The following is a 21,090-nucleotide window of genomic DNA, read 5'->3' on the forward strand; positions in this document are numbered from 1 at the left end:
ATCCATTATTACATAGATAATTCTATACCCAGTCCCTTGTTGATCTGTAAATCTCCACTCCAGCAATAAGAATCTTTTAGGCCAGGTGCGGTGGCTCACGCCTGTAATCCCAGCACTTTGGGAGGCCAAGGCGGGTGGATCGCAAGGTCAGGAGATCGAGACCATCCTGGCTAACACAGTGAAACCCCATCTCTACTGAAAATACAAAAAATTAGCCGGGCGTGGTGGCGGGCGCCTGTAGTCCCAGCTACTAGGGAGGCTGAGGCAGAAGAATGGCATGAACCTGGGAGGTAGAGCTTGCAGTGAGCGAGATCGCACCACTGCACTCCAGCCTGGGTGACAGAGCCAGACTCCATCTCAAAAAATAGTAATAATCTTTTATTAGAAGATTTTTATTATTTTGATTTACTAAGCTCCTTGTGGGGAGCAGTGCTTGCAAATAGAAGGCACTCAATAAATATTTGATAAAGGATTAAGTGAACGAATGACCCACTTAGGCAATCAGTTTTAACCACAATGTGTACAGCTTCTAATGGATCAGGAATTGTCATTTATATTAGTCATATACTGATAGTAAGTTTTAGGAACCCACCTGTCAACCTTTAGCAGAAAATAATGATTTTAGGCTGGGCGTGATGGCTCATGCCTGTAATCTCAGCACTTTGGGAGGCTGAGGTGGGCGAATCACTTGAGGTCAGGAGTTTGAGACCAGCCTGACCAACATGGTGAAACCCCGTTTCTACTAAAAATACAAAAATTAGATGGGAGTAGTGGCAGGCACCTGTAATCCCAGCTACTCGGGGAGGCTGAGGCATGAAAATCGCCTGAACCCAGGAGGCAGAGGTTGCAGTGAGCCGAGATCATACTACTGCACTCCAGCCGGGGTGATAGAGTGAGAGTGCGTCTAAAAAAAAAAAGAGAGAGAAGAATGATTTTGCCCTTCATGCTTAGTGCACACAAGATTGATGTATATGAATCCCACAAATATTTATTGACCATCACCTGCTATATGCCAGGTGCTTTACTAGATGCTGGAGATCATAAGACAGCAGGATTCTGTCTTGTTGGAGCTTACAGACTAGTGGGGTGGGAGGAGAAAACAAGCAAGTAAATACATAACAGATTTTGAACAGTGCTCTGAAAAAAAAATTGATTGCTGTGATTAAGAAAACAGAAAAGGTCTTGGTTTTAATAGAGAGGTCAAAGAGACCCTCTTTGAGGGAGTGAGTCATGCTGAGGAGCCATCATGCTAGGACGGCAAAGGGGGTGGAGAGAACAGTCTAGGCAGAGAGAACAATATTGTAAAAGTCCTCAAATGATGAAGAGCTTGTCTGGTTTTAAGTAACTCAAAGAAAGCCAGTGTGAGCAAAAGAGGTAGAGTGACATGATCTAAAATTAGAGAGGTGGGTAAAAATTAAATCTTGCACAAACTTTTATGTGCCATTAATGCTTGAATTAACCTTTTAACTTTGTAGCACTGTCACTTAGTGCAGCTGTGCCACTTACCATTCTGTAACTGTGGTATTCTGTTCAAAGCTATATCTGTATATTGTCTATATTAAGTGGATATTTAATGGGGCCTGGTTCTCAAAAGTGTTGTCTTTCAAGTTTTTGCAGCTCCATTGTCAAAACAGGAGTGATGGCTGTCCAAAAACAGTTGACCATGCCATTAGCATTTGGAGACCTAGCAGCCTTTAAATATATAGTAATAAGAGCCACCACTTGAGTTTTACTTGATTATCTAAATTTGTTGTTTTTGTTGCATAGTTCATTGTTGCTGCTTTTGTTTTTAAACTTGCAATTGAATATTATTTTTGCACGTGCGCGCGCGCACACACACACACACACACACACACACACACACACGATCTGTATTTTTAAAAAAGTGCCTGGCTTTTTAGTCATAGCTGTATATGGGGTAGGGCAGGCAGTGGTTGTGTACATTTTTAGGTGAGTTTGTCTTGGGTTCTATGGTGGTTATAAGGGCCTAAAAAAATTACTTAATTATTGACTAACTTCCCTCACTAGAATTTAAACTCCTTGAGGGCCAGGACTTTGTCTTACTATTTTATCCTTAAGTGGCTGAAACGGTTTCTAGGCACATAGTTGACCCTGATATACTTAATGGGTTTGCTGAATGAATGAGTGGCACATGTTCGAAATAGTTTGGCTTAGTTGGAGAAAAAAAGTGTTATTAAGCCCTATGAACTTTCTGGGTCAGCAGACCAAGATCCTCTATAATAGAAACCAACTATTGCTCAGAGAAGTTTGTGCTTTTAGTAAAGTACTTGTTAAAAACTCAGAGTTCTATCAATGCTAATCAAGACATTAAACTTTCTAGCAGGAATATAATAAGAGTCTATGGCCAGTTGTTTTTAAGGTTTACCATTTTACCTCCAGTACAATTCATTAAGTGGTTTGAAAATTGTTAAATTTCTAAAACCACCTTGTCAATCAGAGTACATTTTTCCCCGTTTATACAGAGATCAGATATGACTGAGTTGTACCTCCCACCATTATTAAGTTATGGAGAAGTGGCCAGGCGTGGTGGCTCATGCCTGTAATCCCAGTACTTTGGGAGGCTGAGTCCGGTGGATCAGCTGAGGTCAGCAGTTCAAGACCAGCCTGACCAACATGGTGAAACCCATCTCTACTTAAAAAAAATACAAAATTAGCCGGGCTTGGTGGCACATGCCTGTAATCCCAGCTACTTGGGAAACTGAGGCAGGAGAATTCTTGAACCCAGGAGGCAGAGGTCGCAGTGAGCCGAGATTGCACCATTGCGCTCCAGCCCGGGCAACAAGAGTGATACTTGTCTCCAAAAAAAAAAAGAAAAAAAAGAAGTTATGGAGAGGGTAGGACAGAATTAAAGATCAGTAGGTGAAAAAGAGGATTGTATGCCAGGACCAGGGCCAGAAGAAAACTGAACTAAAAATGGACTTGCTGGGGAAGATAAACTTAAAATATTAAATCGATTCTTTATTTTATTTCCCACCTTAAATCACCTATGTTCAGTCTGTTTTATTGCAGGCCTGCCTAGGATATGTACCAATAACAGCATCTGGAAACTATTCAAAATTATTTTCCCACAAGAATGATTAAAACCATTTACAGAGTCAGTTACCCTGTGTATTGTCATGTTTTGGCTCTTCCTCTTAGAAAAAAAAGGATGGGTTAAGCCACAGTAGAAAAGAAGGTGAATATTGGTTGAAAGAAAATACCATCTGTAAAGTTAAAAAACCTATTTCATTTAGTTGTTATGTTTAAGAAAGTAAGCCCCTAAGAGTCCTTTAGTTCCCCTGAAGCAAAGAGTACTGTAGAAAATAAAGTTACTCTGGGGAGTTAGGAAATTTGTTTTTGTTTTTGTTTTTTTAATTTTTTTAAATTTATTTTTTGAGATGGAGTCTCACTGTGTCACCCAGGCTGGAGTGCAGTGGCATGATCTCAGCTCACTGCAACCTCTGCCTCCCGAGTTCGAGTGATTCTCCTGCCTCAGCCTCCTGCATAGCTGGGATTACAGGCACACACCATCACACCTGGCTAATTTTTGTATTTTTAGTAGAGAGGGGGTTTCACCATGTTGGCCAGGCTAGTCTCAAACTCCTGACCTCAGGTGATCCACCCACTTCAGCCTCCCAAAGTGCTGGGATTACAGGTGTGAGCTACCGCACACCTAGCTGTAGTTAGGAAATTTGAACCCTAGCTTAGCTGCTGACCCTGAGGAAGAAGCACTGGATGAAGAATTGGGAGATCCAAGTTGTCATTTTGGTTATCTTCCATTAGTTTTGCTGTTGTGGACAAGTTACTTTAACTCTTCTTTGTCCTAGGTTCTTCATCTTAAAGCCGAGGTTGCAGCAATAGCTGTAACTGAACTTACTCTCTTCTAGATTGTCTTCTAAGCAGAGTACCCTTAGGGAAAGGGATGAAAATTCTCTGATTTTGACCAGAGAGCACTTAAGTTTGTGTTCCATTTGTTCTCCTGCCCTGTTCTCAGTGGAAGTTTTCTTACTAATTTTCCCTCTGGGGGACTTTGTTGTTAATGGGACAGGTAGTCAGTTAGGTCTACCTGATGGTGAACCCAATATGGTGTGTGCAGCTGCAGTAGGAACCATGTCTAAGTGTGTTTATGATAAGTGAGGACAAGGAGTTTGAGAACGGTACTGATAATGTCAGTTACATTGTTCACCTGAGAAAAGTCACTGTGGTTAATGCTGGTCATTGAGATTTTGGTTAAAACCCTAGTAGAGTGAACCTATGATAGAAGCTTAAAACTTAACCCAAATTACTTGTCTTTTATGTTTATTGTTTTATATGAATGGAAATCAGCATTTTCTTTCTTTATTTTTTTAAATTTTTTTTGAGACAAGAGTCTTGCTCTGTCACCCAGGCTGGAGTGCAGTGGTGCGATTTTGGCTCATTGCAACCTCCACTTCCTGAGTTCAAGTGATTCTTGTGTCTCATCCTCCTGAGTAACTGGGATTACAGGCCCATGCCCACCATACACAGCTAATTTTTATATTTTTAGTAGAGATGGGGTTTCACCATGTTGGCAAGACTGGTCTCGAACTCCTGGCCTCAAATGATCCGCCTGCCTCGGCCTCCCAAAGTGCTGGGATTATAGGCATGAGCCACCGCATCTGGCCTCAAATTACTTGTCTTAAGACAGCCCAAGTAGCATGTAAGGTACCTTTTTTACCTGACCAGAGTAATATTTAATATTTTCTGAGTTTTTCCAGGCTCATTGCTAAAGTCTGTAAATGCCACATCATTGTGTTTATTGATCCACATTAGTAATCTATTATTTGAGTAGAACTCAAGAAACAATTCTAAATGCTTTGGAATTTGGAGGACCAGCTCTGTTTCTCCAGTAATTATGTTGTATTAGGAAAGGCATAACTTGGGGCAAGTGACAGTAAACAGTATCACAGTGTAAGGTTTACCAGAGCTCTACTGCTTTACAGTAGATCACATTGCAGGTGAGTCATTTTTCAGCCTCTGGAGAAGATGGACTGGAGGAACTGGATTTAGCTGTGATTTCATTGATATTATTAGTATGAGTTGTGAATTGTATATTTATCCTTTTAGGCCTTTAGTAAGAAGAATTGAAGACTCAGGTTGAAACAGAAAGATGTTTCAAGTGTTTTGTTTTTAACCAAGTGTAAATGTAGCTACCCCATGCAAAAAAGCAAAATGAGTGTTTGCTTCCTTTGCCAATGTTGTTCACTTAAAACACATCTATTTTCAGTTTCTTCTAACCTTTTACATATTATCTTTAATATCTTTTAACCCCATCAATCCTCCAGCTTCAAGCACAAATGCCAGCCTGATATCTACTTCTTCTACAATTGCCAATATTCCAGCAGCAGCAGTAGCCAGCATCTCAAACCAGGTATGATGCTACTTTTGTTCATCCTGTTTGATAGAGTTCATCTAGCTTACTCTTTCTTCTTTCCATGGTCAATTTGCCTACCTAAGAGAAAACCAGGAAGAGTACGGGCTGTGGAGACTTTTTTCTGGATACCTTCAGAACTCGGACCCAGGATGGTATCTTAGGCTACTGTCTAGTTTTTGTTGTTCCTCTGCTGAGTCTCTCTAGAATATGATTATGTCTGTTCCTTGTAAGTGTTTGTCTTCACTTCCTACTCTGTCCCTACTAGAATGTAAGCTGCATGAAAGTAGGGATTTATTTTTCTATTTTGTTCATTTACATATTCCCAGGGTATAGAAAAATGCCTGCTGCTTACATCAAAGGCACTTGATAAATATATATGGAATGAACAGCTCATTCTTTATTAATTTTTTGTGGTCTATTCTTGATCACCATTATATTAACTATGCTTAGGAGATCACTGGTAACACCTTCAGTGTTCTAGAGTTTTTTATTTTTGTTTTGATTTGCTGTTTTCTCTACAGCAATTATCATCACCACTGTCTCCTTGGATCTTTTCCTGGCTACAGTTAACATTACTATTCTGGTTCTTATTTTAGTATTATGCTGTTTTTACTTTTTTTGAGATGGAGTCTCACTCACTCTGTCACCCAGGCTGGAGTACAGTGGTGCAATCTTGGCTCACTGCAACCTCCACCTCTCAGGTTCATGTGATTCTCCTGCCTCAGCTTCCTGAGTAGCTGGGACTATAGTCATGTGCCATCATGCCCAGCTAATTTTTGTGTTTTTAGTAGAGATGAGGTTTCACATGTTGGCCAGGCTGGTTTCAAACTCCTGACTTAGAGAGATCTGCCCGCCTCAGCCTCCCAAAGTGCTGGGATTACAGGTGTGAGCCACTGCGCCCAGCCTTGTTTTTTCTTTTAGTCCACAAATATTTATTGAGTTCCCACCTGTGTACCTGGTATTTTTCTAAGGACTGTCTCTTTCCCTCTCGTAGCTCTTCTTTTTGACCCTGTCTTTGAATGTGGACAGTCTCTATTTAGTTTTTCCACGTGTTAATTACTTCATCCACAGGAATGTTTAACCACGTAATGTCCATTTACTGTTGCCGAACTTCCAACTGATTGACATTTTTTTCTTTAATGTCTTGCTGTTTCCCTAAATTCAGCGTATCTAAAATCAGACTTTTATTCCAGCCCTTTTTATGTCTGTCTTCCAGAAGTAAAACCACTTTTCCCTGACTTCTTAATTCTTGTCAGTGATACTATGTTTTTCTTAATAAACATAGGCCTAAAACCAGACAAGATATCTTCCATTATTTTTCTTACAACCTTACCCAGTCTGGTCATTTCTCAGAATCTTGGAGAATAATTTTTCCTTTTTATTGTCATCTCCCATGTTTTGGTATTTTCCTCTTTAATCCTGAATTACCATGGTTAATTGCTCATTTTATTTCCAGTTTTTTTCCCCCTTGTGCCTATTCATTCTCTAAAATACTCTTATTAATTTTTTCTAAATTCCACTTTTTATCATGTTACTGACCTGCTCAGAATCTTTTCATGTGTTTTGTTTGTTTGTTTGTTTATTTTGAGACAGAGTCGCTCTGTGGCCCAGGCCGGAGTGCAGTTGTGCAATCTCTGCTCACCGCAGGCTCCGCCTCCTGGATTCACCTTCTTTTCTCCTTCTTTTCGTGTTTTTATTTGTTGGTTTGAATTTGAGAGTCCCCATTCCCTATTCCCTAGCCCACAAGCTATATACTATTGCCTGAAGAATCCAAGTCTCATTGCTTTACCAATCATTCAGGCCTACAGAGGTCCTTTGTTTCAACCAGACTCAGCATCTGTGGTCCCTGAATAAAATCTCTTCAGAGCCTATTCATGTTCTTACTTCCTCTGCCTATTAATCTCAGAAAGCTTCTTCACTGTCACACTCTACAATGATAGTTGTCTGTTCTGTATTTCAATCATTTGAGATATATTTTATTGACATTTTGTTGTCTGTCTTCTCTCCTGCTAGATTTTTAACTCCCTTGAGTTCTGCTAGTGTGACTTATTCTTTTCTTTAATATTTCCTTCTTCTGCCCATGCACAAATACACACATACATAGAATTATATTTGGTTTATAGTAGAGATACCCAATGAGTAATTAGAAATAATTGATCTGATCAGTTAGCTTTTTCTTACTTGCCACCAATATCAGTGTCAATGGATTAGGTGTGTATTTGAGCTGTCATACCCAATTTTTTTATAGCTTTATTAGGGAATAATTGACATACAGTAAACTACACAGATTTAAATTGTACAGTTTAGTAAGTTTTGCCATATATGTGTGTATATATATACACATATATATATACACTTATTTGCCATATAAGTTTTGCCTATGAAACCAAAAGTTTTATCCCAATATTTTAAGAAAACTTTTTTTTTTTTTTTTGAAACAGAGTCTTGCTCTGTTGCCCAATCTGGAATGCAGTGGCATGATCTCAGCTCACTGCAACCTCTGTCTGCCAGGTTCAAGCGATTCTCCTGCCTCATCTTCCCTAGTAGCTGGGACTACAGGCACACGCCACCATGCCTGGCTTATTTTTGTATTTTTAGTAGAGGCTGGGTTTTGCCATGTTGGTCAGGCTGGTCTCAAACTCCTGACCTCATGTGATCTGCCTGCCTCAGCCTCCCAAAAGTACTGGAGTTGCAGGCGTGAGCCACCGTGCCTGGCCTTTTTTTTTTTTTTTTTTTGAAACAGTGTATCACCTAGGCTGGAGTGCAGTGGCAATCTTGGCTCATTGCAACCTTTGGCCCCCTGGGCTCAAGTGATCCTCCCACCTCATCCTCCCATATAGCTGAGACCACATGTGTGCATCACCATGCCTGGATTTTTTTTATTTTTTTAATGTTTTTGTATTTTTAGTAGAGAGAAGGTCTCAGTATTTTGGCCAGGCTGGTCTCGAACTCCTGAGCTCATGAGATCCTCCCATCTCAGCCTCCCAAATAGCTGCGACCACAGGTGTACATCACCATGCCTGGATTTTTTTTTTTTTTTTTTTTTATGCTTTTGTATTTTTAGTAGAGAGAAGGGCTCACTATTTTGGCCAGGCTGGTCTCGAACTCCTGAGCTCATGAGATCCTCCCGCCTCGTCCTCCCAAAGTGCTGGGATTATAGGTGTGAGCCACCGTGCCCAGCCAGGAAACTATTTTTAAAGAAAACCTGATTGTTTTAGGTAGATAATCAGGTTGTTTTTTGTTTGTTTTGTTTGGAGACAGGGTCTCACTCTGTCACCCAGGCTGGAGTGTAGTGGTGCAATCTCAGCTCACTGCAGTGTCCGCTTTCCAGGTTCAAGCGATTCTCGTGCCTTAGCCTCCCAAGTAGCTGGGATTTCAGGCATGTGCCACCACACCTGACTAATTTTTGTGTTTTTAGTAGAGACAGGGTTTCACCATGTTGGCCAGGCTGGTCTTGAACCCCTGACCTCAAGTGATCCACCCACTTCGGCCTTCCAAAGTGCTAGGATTACAGGCATGAGCCACCGCACCCAGCTGATAATCAGTTTTTAAATTAAGACACTTTAATGTAGGAGATGTGCTTTTTTTGTTTGCTTAAGTTTAAGTTTTGTTTTGTTGTCCTTAGAAGTGCTATTATCTAGTGCAACAGTTTGTAAACCTCTTAGAGTAGAATCTTTCCCTCAAATTCTGTGCAGAAATGTGGTACATAAAATTGGGGGAAGAGGCTGTTAGAGTAGAAAAAGGGACACTGTGTGTATGTTTATGAGAGTACAGAGGACCCTTCCCTCTCAGCATTCTCCTCATTCCAAGCCTGCTCCTGGGACATCTCTTGACTCTTGGGTTTCCACAGAATGCATTTTGAAAATCATCAATTTAGATTGGAGACTGTTAGATAGGTAAATGAGAAGTCAAGTTAATGTTTTAGGAAAATAATTATGAATAAGAAAGAGGGAGAAGAAAATCTCTTGTGTTGAGATTAATGTATGCTCTAAGAGTCTTGTTTTCTTATTTCCTTTGGCCTGCAGGATTATCCCACCTATACTATTCTTGGTCAGAATCAGTACCAGGCCTGCTACCCCAGCTCCAGCTTTGGAGTCACAGGTCAGACTAACACTGATGCAGAGAGCACCACGTTAGCAGCGACCACATACCAGTCGGAGAAGCCTAGTGTCATGGTGCCTGCACCTGCAGCACAGAGACTTTCCTCTGGTAAGCACTGCAGCTCTGAAAAATTTGACTTAAGGCCACTTCATTCAACAGGTGTTTTTAGGCAATGGTAAGGATGATTTTGTTCTGGCTTAAGTCTGTTGGCTTTCCCTCTCAGGTAAGGAGTATTGGCTATGAGTCGTTAGTAGGTTTAATGTATACCTGATGCTGAGAACAGAACAGAAAAGTATCAAGAACTAAAAGACTGTTTCTAACTCTTACTCTGCCCTCCCTGTAGCTTTAACCCACTTGTCACAGGGAGCTTCAGCATGTTGTAATATTTTGTAAAAGGTGGAAGACTCCAGTTTTAGTCTTGTGCAGGTTTTGAACTGCTGCTAAGGCCTCAGAACCATAGTTCTTTCTATGTCCTGGATCCCTTTAAGATTCTGAGGAAAGCAGGTCCTTTTCCCTCAGAGAAATACATACAATTTAACCTACAATTTCAGGAGGTTCACAGCTCTGAAATGCATCAATGAATTACAGTGTCCAACTTAAAAACCTTTGACATAAAAGCTTACACACACATTTAATAAACATATGTATACATACTTTATATTTAATGAAAATTTGGTATTTGGCTTTCACATCATGTGGTTCAAGGAAAGCACTGTTTATCATTGGCACTGATGCATGTTTAGAAACAGTGCTATATAACAAGTGAACAGTTTTCTGTGCTGTTCACCCTACCAGTCTAATAAGTGGACATACAAATGGTCACTACTTCAAACTTACATAAATTTGAAATAATTACCAGTGTTGATTAAAAACTAAGGTTTTAAAGTCATTTTTCTAAATATCTTTGTTATTTTAACAATTTTAACTTTTGAATAATGGAGAATTTCAAACATAGAGAAAAGTTGCAAGGCTAGTGTGGTGAACACTTACATCCATCATTCATCTTCAACATATCAACTTATAGACAATTTTGTTTCAGGTATACATCATCTAGTTCCCTCCCCAGATTCCAGGCATTGTTCTCTAAACATAAGTATGGTACTCGTTAACATAACCCCAATGGCATTATCCCATCTTTGAAAGTTCAATACTAATAATGTCTTAATTTTTTATTATCAAGTACCAAAATGTATTTGTATTTCCAACTTTCTCATAAATGTTATGAGTTTTGTTTCTCTTTTTGCTTAAAGTAGGATCCAACCCATTCCACAGTGTATACATATTTCAAAACAACATAAAGCATATACAGTTTTTATCTCATTAGTAAATAGAAATAATAAATAAATAGAAAATTTGAGGGGGGAAAATTAGGATCCAAATAAGCTCCATAAATTGTGATTGGTGGTTACGGGTATTTTGTGTTTCATCTCTATGTTAACCTATAAATCCTCCCATCTCTTTTTCTCCCCTTTGTAGTTTGTTTGTTGAAGAAACTGGAGTGTTGATCCTATACAGTTTCCTAGTCTGAATTTTGACAGTTATATCCTCATAAGGTGGTTTAACATGTCCTGCTGCCTTCCGTATTTTATTGTAAATTGGTGAATGAACAGTTGTTTTCAACTGTTGGCAATATATGGAAACATTTTTGGTTGTTACAGTAGGTTGGGGGGTGCTTCTGGCATCTAGTGGGTAGATGCTAAGGATACTGCTTAACCAAACATCCTATAATGTACAAGACACCCCCCCACAACAAATAATCATCTGGTCCAAAATGTCAATTGTGCCAAGTTGAGAAACTCTGATCTACAAGTTTGACCATGAAGATTCAGGTTCAGCTTTTTCTTGACAAAACAACTTCATTGATATTTTCTTCCATCATGGGGTAAGGATATAAAGTCTGGTTATAATTTTTCTGATGTTAGCCAGCGCTGATGCTCAATGCGTAGATGTACACTTCCTAATTGCTTACATAAGGTTTAGCTTTCCAACCTTTATCCCTGCATTATGACTCACAAGGGCAGAGAGTCCGCTAACCCTCTTCCTACCCTTATTCTTATAGCCTATGACTCCTGACAGCATATGTCTCACTTTTTCTTTCCAGGAGACCCTTCTACAAGCCCATCTTTGTCCCAGACTACACCAAATAAAGATGCTGATGATCAGTCCAGGAAAAACATGACTAGCAAGAACCGGGGCAAGAGGAAAGCTGATGCCACTTCTTCCCAAGACAGTGAATTAGAAGTATGAGAAGAAACCCATTTGAGTTACCTACTTTGTTTTTTTCTCACTTCTTAAGTTTATCAAAAATGTTTTTGAAGCTCACAGAGATAATGTAGCCTATGTTATGTGCCCTTTAATTCCTGAGCAAAATAAACTGAATTGGCCATGTAAAAAGAAAAATGCAAAAAGAACAAATTATTCTGTATATTCCAGAAGAGAACAGAAATAATTCATCATATTCAGAAAGCAGAGGGAGTTACAAGTCATGTCATACTGTTCTCTATTTAAAATTGCAAAAGGGTCAGGTGCGGTGGCTCACATCTGTAATCCCAGCACTTTGGGAGGCCGAGGCAGGAGGATCGCTTGATATCAGCCGAGGCAACATAGTGAGACCCCCATCTCTAAAAATATATTAACAAAAATTAGCTGCACACCTGTAGTCCTACCTACTTGGGAGGCTGAGATGGGAGGATCACTTGAGCCTGGCAGGTTGAAGCTGCAGTGAGTTGTGATCGGGCCACTGCACTCCAGCCAGGGCAACAGAATGAGACTCTGTCTCAGAAAGAAAAGAGAAAAGAAAAGAAATTTAAAAGGAAAGGACTAGAGTGCTTTTAGCCAAGTTTCTGTAAGACGCAAACAGATCTGGTAACTTATTAATGAGACTAGCACTGATTTATTCTGTAGTGTAAGTACTATATGAGTTTATTATGGACATACATTTGACTTCATCATTAAAGACATAAAGGTCATGCAGAGTGCTAAAAATAGTGAAGTTTTGTATTTTTGTTTTCTGTTTTCAGTTTTTCTATAGTGCTATTATTTAATGAGGAGAAAATATATATTTAACTATGAATCCATTGATAAGTGCTCTTAAGACATAGGTGAACTGAGGCTGTATTTGAAGCCTCTCTCTTTTTTTCAGAGGTTTGGAGTGAAGAAGAAAGTAAATTTCTGATATATTTCTTAGGAAAAACTGAGAACTCATTTTTTAATTGTCTAAAATATACATAAAATTTACTATTTTAGCTGTTTTTAAGTATACAATTTAATATCATTATACATTCACAATATTGTATAACCATCACCACTGTGTATTTCTAGAACTTTTTCATGATTCCAAATGAAAACTCTGTACCCATTAAGCAATACCTCCCCATTCTCCCCTTCTTCTAACCTCTGGTAACCTCTATTCTACTTTCTGTCTGTGACTGCCTATTCTAGATATCTCATATAAGTGGAATCATAGAAAATGTATCCTTTTGTGCCAGACTTATTTCATTTACCATAATGGTTTTGTTTGTTTGTTTGTTTGTTTGTTTTTGGGATGGAGTCTCGCTCTGTCGCCCAGGCTGGAGTGCAGTGGCACGATCTCGGCTTACTGCAACCTCTGCCTCCCAGGTTCAAGTGATTCTCCTGCCTCAGCCTCCGGAGTAAATGGGATTATAGGTGCACACCACCACGCCTGGCTAATTTTTGTGTTTTTAGTAGAGACAGGGTTTCACCATGTTGGTCAGTCTGGTCTCGTACTCCTGACCTCGTGATCCGCCCACGTTGGCCTCCCAAAGTCCTGGGATTACAGTTGTGAGCCACCGCGCCCTGCCTACCATAATGTTTTTAAGGTTCATCCATGTTGTAGCATGTTATCAGAATTTCATTCCTTTTTATGTCTGAATATTTTATTATATGTGTATACAACATTTTGTTTATCCATTCATCTGTTGATGGACACTTGGGGTTTTTCACCTTTGTGCTATTGTAATGCTGCTTTGACCATTGGTGTACAATTATCTATCTGAGTGCATCTTATCAGTTCTTTTTGGTATATATGTAGGAGTGGAATTGCTGAATGCTATTGTAATTCTGTGCTCCACTTTTTGAGAAACCACCAAACTATTTTCCATTGTGGCTGCACGGTTCTATACTCTCACCAGCGATACATAAAGGTTCTAGTTTGTTCACATCCTCACCAACATTCATTATTTCCCATTTTTTTGATAATAGCTATTCTAATGGATGTGAAGTGGTATCTTACTGTGGCTTTGATTTGCATTTCCCTAGTGCAGTGGCACGATCTTGGCTCACTGCAACCTCTGCCTCCCAGGTTCAAGCGATTCTTGTGCCTCAGCCTCCCAAGTAGCTGGGATTACAGGCACATGCCACCACGCTTGGTTAATTTTTGTGTTTTTAGTAGAGATGGGGTTTCACCATGTTGGCCAGGCTGGTCTTGAACTCCTGACCTCAGGATATAGGTATCTCATATAAGTGGAATCACAGAAAATATATCCTTTTCTCCCAAAGTGCTGGGATTACAGGCATGAGCCACTGCGCCCTGCCCTTTGCCCAGTTTTAAACTGGGTTGTTTGGTTTTTCATTGTTGAGTTGTAGGAGTTCTTTATATAGTCTATATTAATATTCTAGAATATTCTAGATTATTAATCCCTTATATTAATCAGATATATAATCTTCAAATATTTTCTCCCATTCTGTAGGTCGTCTTTTCACTCTCTCAATACTGTCCTTTGAAGCACAAAAATTTTTATTGTTTAGGAAGCCTGATTTCTATTATTGCTGTGCTTTTGGTCTAATACTTGTTTCTTTTTTGTTTTGTTTTCTTGGTGTAATACTTAATACAAGGTTATGAAGATTTTTTATGTATTTTTTCTGAGATTTTCATCGTTTAGCTCTTAAATTTAAGTTCTCCATTTTGAGTTAATTTTGTGTATGGTGTAAGATAATGGTCTAACTTTATTATTTTGCATATGGATATCCAGTTTTCCCAGCACTGTTTGTTGAAACGACGTTCCTTATTGAATGGTTTTGGCATCCTATTAAAAATTAACTTATGATGTTGGTTGTGGGTTAAATACTAAAAGAAGGTAAAAAAACAAAACTAAAAAAAGAAAAAGAAAAATTGATCATATTTTTAAGGCTTTATTTCTAGACTCTCAGTTTATTCCATTCGTCTCTATGTCTGTCCTTACGCTAGTACCATACTGTTTTGGTTACTGTAAGTTTTGAAATCAGAAAGTGTGAATCCTTCAACTTTGTTCTATTTCGAAACAGTTTTGGTTATTTGGGGTTAGATTTCGTAAGAATTTTAGAATGCAATTTTCTATTTTTTTAAAAACTACTATTGGGATTTTGATAGGGATTGCATTGAATTTGTAGATTGGTTTGGGTAGTAGTGTCATCTTTACAATATTAAGTCTTCTAATCCGTGAACATGAATGTCTTTCCATTTATTTAGCTATGTCTTCTTTAATTTTCCTCAGCAATCTTTTATAGTTTTCAGTGTATGTGTCTTTTGCCTCCTTGGTTAAATTTATTCCTAAGTATTTTATTTTTGATGCTATCACAAATGGAATTGGTTTTTAAATTTACTTTTCAAATTATTCATTGCAAGTATATGGAAATACAGCTGATTAGCCGAGTGCAGTGGTGCAATCTGTAATCCCAGCACTTTGGGAGGCTGAGGTGGGTGGATCACAAGGTCAGGAGTTCAAGACTGGCCTGACCAACATGGTGAAACCCCATCTCTAGTAAAAATACAAAAATTAGTTGGACATGGTGGCAGGCGCCTGTAACCCCAGCTACTCGGGAGGCTGAGGCAAGAGAATTGCTTCCACCTGGGAGGCAGAGGTTGCAGTGAGCCGAGATCGTGCCACTGCACTCGCGCCTGGGCAACAGAGCAAGACTCTTGTCTCGGGGCGGGGGTGGGGAATAAATACAGCTGATTTTTGCATTTATTTATTAGCTTTAACAATTTTCTCTGGGTTTTTTTTTTTTTTTTTTTTTGAGACGGAGTCTCGCTCTGTAGCCCAGGCTGGAGTGCAGTGGCCGGATCTCAGCTCACTGCAAGCTCCGCCTCCCAGCTTCACGCCATTCTCCTGCCTCAGCCTCCCGAGTAGCTGGGACTACAGGCGCCGCCACCTCGCCCGGCTAGTTTTTTGTAGTTTTTTTTTAGTAGAGACGGGGTTTCACCGTGTTAGCCAGGATGGTCTCGATCTCCTGACCTCGTGATCCGCCCGTCTCGGCCTCCCAAAGTGCTGGGATTACAGGCTTGAGCCACCGCGCCCGGCCTTCTCTGGGTTATTTAAGGTTTTCTACATATAAGATCATGTCAGCCAGCCAGGCGCGGTGGCTCACGCCTGTAATCCCAGCACTTTGTGGGCAGATCACCTGAGGTCAGGAGTTTGAGACCAGCCTGGTCAACATGGCAAAACCCTGTCCCTACTGAAAGTACAAAAATAAAAAAAAAAAATTAGCCAGGCCTGGTGGTGCACACCTGTAATCCCAGCTACTTGGGAGGCTGAGGCAGGAGAATCACTTTAACCTAGGAGGTGGAGGTTGCAGTGAGCCCAGATTGCACCACTACACTTCAGCCTGGGTGACAGAGCGACACTCTTTCTCAAAAAAAGAAAAAAAGATTATGTCATCTGCAAACAGAGATAGTTTTGCTTCTTCCTTTCCAAATTGGATGTCATTTTCCCCTTTCTTGCCAAATCTCTGTGGCGAGAACTTCCAGTATTATGTTGAATAGAAGAATGGAAGTGGCAAAACGAGACATCCTTGTCTTATTCTTGATCTCAGGAGTAAAACTTTCAGTCTTTCACCACTAGGTATGATACTAGATATGGACTTTTTTTTTTTTTGGAGACGGAGTCACACTCTGTTGCCCAGTCTGGAGTGCAGTGGCGTGATCTCGGCTCACTGCAACCTCTGCCTCCCAGGTTCTAGCAATTCTCCTGCCTGGACCTCCCGAGTAGCTGGGATTACAGGCACGTGCCACCACACCCGGTTAATTTTTTGTTTTTCAGTAGAGATAGGGTTTCACCATGTTAGCCAGGATGGTCTTGATCTCCTGACCTTGTGATCCACCCACTTCGGTCTCTCAAAATGCTGGGATTACAGGAGTGAGCCACCGTGCCTGGCCAGTTATGGATTTTTTATATATGACCTTTATCATATTGATAACATTCACTCCTATCCCTAGTTTATTGAAAAAACACTCAAGCTAGGAATAGAAAGGGTGTTGAATGTTGTTAAATGCATTTTCTCCGTCAGTTGAGATTATCATGTAGCTTTTTCCCCCTTGTTCTATTAATGTGATGCATTACTTTACGTAATTTTTTTTCCAATAAGCCTTTTGCACTCCTAATTAATTTTTTTATGTTGAGTGAACTATCCTTACATCCTTATGTTCTGGGAACTAATCTCACTTGGTTATGATGTTTAATTCTTTTTTCTTTTTTTGAGACAGAACCTCACTCTGTTGCCCACGCTGGAGTGCAGTGGCACAGTCTCAGCTCACTGCAACCTCTGCCTCCTGGGTTCAAGTGATTCTCCTACCTCAGCCTCCCTGCCTAAGCCTCCCAAGTAGCTGAGACTACACGTGTGCACCACCACACCTGGCTAATTTTTGTATTTTAAGTAGAGACAAGGTTTCACCATGTTGGCTGGTCTCAAACTACTGACCTCAGGTGATCTGCCTGCCTCAGCCTCACAAAGTGCTGGAATTATAGGCATGAGCCACCATGCCCGGCCATGATGTTTAATTCTTTTAATATGCTGCTAAATTTGGTTTACCTCTATTTTGTTTAGTTTTGTAGATGTGTGGGTTTTGGGGTTTTTTTTTTGTTTTTTTGGGTTTTTTTTTTTTTTGAGACAGAGTCTCACTTTGTTGCCCAGACTGGAATGCAATGGTGTGATCCCTGCACACTGCATCCTTGACTTCCCATGCCCAAGTGATCCTCTCGCCTCAGCCTCCCAAGTAGCTGGGACTACTGGCATGCACCACCAGAACTGGGTAATTTTTGTGTTTTTTGTAGAGATGGTGTTTTGCCATGTTACCCAGGCTGTTCTCAAACTCCTGGGCTCAAGTGATCTGCCTGCTTCAGCCTCTCACAGTGCTAAGGTTGGCCTGTTGAGTATTTTTATATTGATTTTCACAAGAGATGTTGGTCTGTAGTTTTCTTACAGTGCTTTAGTCTGACTTTGGTATCAGGATAATGCCAGTCTCATTGCATTAGTCAGGAAGTATTCCCTCCTCTTCCATTTTTTGTAAGAGTTTAAGGAGGATTTGTGTTAATTCTTTAAATGTTTGGAAGAACTCACCATTAAAACCATCTTGTCCTGGACTTTTCTTTGTTGGGATGTTTTTAATTATGCATTCAGTCTCCTTACTAGTTATAGCTCTTACCAGATTTTGTATTCCTTCTTGAGACAGTTTTGGTACTTCATGCTATGTATTTCTAGGAATTTGACCATTTCACCTGAGTTTCCCAATCTTTTGGTATACAACTGTTCATAGTATTCTCTTGTAATCCTTATTTCTGTAAAACTGGTAGTGATGTCCCCACTTTCATTTCTGATTTTAGTCATTTGAATCTTCTCTTTTTTTTTCCCTTAGTCAATTTAGCTAAAGGTGGTGAATTTTACATTTTCAAAGAACTAACTTTTTGATTCATTGATTTTTCTCTGTTGTTTTTATAGTCTGTCTTTTATTTATCTCTGCTCTAACCATTGTTATTTCCTTCCTACTGCTAGCTTTATGTTTATTTTGCTCTTTTTCTCGTTCCTCAAGATATGCAGTTAGGCCATAGATTTGAGATCATTTGTCTTTTTAAATGTATATATAAAATACATATATGTATAATATATTCATATATATAAAATAAGCTATAATTTTTCCTCGTAGTACTGCTTTCACTGTATTCCACAAATTTAATGTTTTATTTCTGTTTTCATTCACCTCAAGGTATATTCTAATTTCACTTATGATTTCTTCTTTGACCCATTGGTTGTTTAGGATTGTATTGTTTAATTCCTACATATTTGTGAATTTCCCAGTTTTCTTTCTGTTATTGATTTCTAGTTTCATTCTGTTGTAATTGGAAAATATACTCTTTTTCATATTTTCTTTCCTCAGCGGGTATTTCTATGGGACTTGGATGAAACCATCATCATCTTCCACTCACTTCTTACTGGATCCTATGCCCAGAAATATGGAAAGGTAATTTGAGTCTTCTTTGTTGTAACTGTCCTTCTTCTGACTATATAGTCCGTCCCTCTTCTGACACATAACTGAAATTATTTCTCTGCTACCCTGTTGGCTGGCTTTTTACTTTCCATGTAAAACTTCAACAAATGGTTTGCAAATAGCTTGTATTAGGCAGGCTACATGGTTAGGCAGAATTGATGGCAAAGCTAGAAACTACTAGAACCAGTGCTGAAAGCTGAAGTTGTAGGAGAATGGCATTTTGTAAAGATTAAAGGATAGAAATGAGGCTCAAAACAGAGCAGAGTCTCAAGATTATATTAATAAATTCCAGAGACTGATGTCTTATTCCTTAACACACTTTTAACAGCCCAAATTGAGCATTTTATTTAGCTAAATATATGCCAGATATATATAAGTAAAATATATAGATAAAATATCTTTCTAAAATAGATTACATCCCTTTTTAAACTAAATATACCAAACAAAACCTGTTATATCTTCAGTGTACATATGAGTTTTAACAGAAGGATGGGCTGTTTTGAGACTATTAGGCTGTGTATTTCTATACTAAATTACTTCCAAGCTTATGTTTTTCAGTTTCTATGAATAAACTTTATACAAATATCTGCCCCCCAGCCAGGTGCAGTGGCGTGCACCTGTAGTCTCAACTACTCAGGAGGCTGAGGTGGGAAGACTCCTTGAGCCTAGGAGTTCGAATCCAGCTTGGGCAACTTAATGAGACCCCATCTCTAAAAATAAAAATATCTGCCTCCTTTGCCTGTCCTATTACTTCCAGTTATTTCATATTGTTACTAATGTTTTTGTTAGGAGGTGTGTTTTTTTGTTTGTTTTGTTTTTGTTTTTTGTTTTTGAGACAGAGTCTTGCTCTTGTCACCCAGGCTGGAGTGCAGTGGCATGATTTCTGCTCACTGCAACCTCTGCCTCTTGGGTTCAAATAATTCTCCTCCCTCAGCATCCCAAGTAGCTTGGGTTACAGGCGCCTGCTGCCATGCCTGGCCAATTTTTGGGGTTTTTTTGTTTGCTTTGTTTTGTTTTGTTTTTTGAGACGGAGTCTCACTCTGTCGCCTGGGCTGGAGTGCAGTGGCGCAACCTCGGCTCACTGCAAGCTCCGCGTCCTGGGTTCACATCATTCTCCTGCCTCAGCCTCCCGAGTAGCTGGGACTACAGGTACCCACCACCATGCCCAGCTAATTTTTTTTTTTTTTTTTTTGTATTTTTAGTAGAGATGGGGTTTCACTGTGTTAGCCAGGATGGTCTCAATCTCCTGATCTCATGATCCGCCAACCCTAACCTCCCAAAGTGCTGGGATTACAGCCGTGAGCCACCACACCCAGCCCTAATTTTTGTACTTTTAGTAGAGACGGAGTTTTACCATGTTGGCAAGGCTGGACTCAAACTCCAGCCTCAAGTGATCTGCCTGCCTCGGTCTTCCAAAGTGCCAGGATTACAGGTGTGAACCACTGTGCCCAGCCAGGAGGTTTTTTTTTTCTTTTTTTTCTCCTGAGATGGTATCTCGCTCTGCCATGCAGACTGGAGTACAGTGGCACAAACACAGCTCACTGCAGCTTCGATTTCCTGGGCTAAAGCAATCCTCCTGTCTCAGTCCCCCAGGTATCTGGGACTACAGGCACATGCCACCATACCTGGCTAATTTTGTTTTATTTTTGTAGAGATGGGATCTCGCTATGTTGCCCAGTCTCATCTTGAAATCTGAGGCTCAAGTAATTCTCCTGCCTCGGCCTCCCAAAGTGCTGTGATTATAGGCATGAGCTTCTATACCCAGCCTCTGTTAGTATTTTCTGCAGGCTTTTAGTGTCTAGTCTGGCATGCTGACATAAGCTTATAAGCTATATAACTAAACTGATTATAAAAATATACAGGCCAGGCGCAGTGGCTCACGCCTATAATCCCAGCACTTTGGGAGGCCAAGGCAGATGGATCATGAGGTCAGGAGATCGAGACTGTCCTGGCTAACACGGTGAAACCCCGTCTCTACTAAAAATATACAAAATTAGCCGGGTATAGTGGTGGGTGCCTATAGTCCCAGCTGCTAGGGAGGCTGAAGCAGGAGAATGGCATGAACCCGGGAGGCAGAGGTTGCAGTGAGCTGAGATCGCACTGCTGCCCTCCAGCCTGGGTGACAGAGTGAGACTCCGTCTCAAAAAAAAAAAAAAAAAAAAAAATATATATATATATATATACACACACACACATAGAGAGAGAGAGAGAGAGAGAGACACCAGGCATGGTGGCTCTTGTCTGTAATCCCAAATGTGCATAAAAATTTTATATATTGGCCAGGCATGGTAGCTCATGCCTGTAATCCCGGCACTTTGGGAGGCCAAGTTGGGTGGAT

The 21,090-nt window shown here is 40.0% G+C and overlaps 1 protein-coding gene across 12 annotated transcripts in view; it reads left to right on the forward strand.

Annotated features, from left to right (window-relative positions):
- EYA3 (EYA transcriptional coactivator and phosphatase 3) overlaps nucleotides 1-21,090 on the forward strand; it is a 121,965-nt gene that overhangs the window by 70,170 nt on the left and 30,705 nt on the right. For all 12 annotated transcript variants that reach the window (XR_004441003.1, XM_033227534.1, XM_033227533.1 and 9 more), the window contains 4 exons: nucleotides 5,304-5,389; nucleotides 9,418-9,601; nucleotides 11,595-11,734; nucleotides 18,642-18,725. Coding sequence is in view for 11 of the 12 variants with exons in the window: in XM_033227534.1 (XP_033083425.1) it covers nucleotides 5,304-5,389; nucleotides 9,418-9,601; nucleotides 11,595-11,734; nucleotides 18,642-18,725 (494 nt within the window). In the remaining variant the exon portion in view is untranslated. The remainder of the gene's footprint in view (nucleotides 1-5,303; nucleotides 5,390-9,417; nucleotides 9,602-11,594; nucleotides 11,735-18,641; nucleotides 18,726-21,090) is intronic.

Source organism: Trachypithecus francoisi, unplaced genomic scaffold, assembly GCF_009764315.1.
Source record: "Trachypithecus francoisi isolate TF-2019V2 unplaced genomic scaffold, Tfra_2.0 Lachesis_group12, whole genome shotgun sequence".
Lineage (NCBI taxonomy): Eukaryota > Metazoa > Chordata > Mammalia > Primates > Cercopithecidae > Trachypithecus > Trachypithecus francoisi.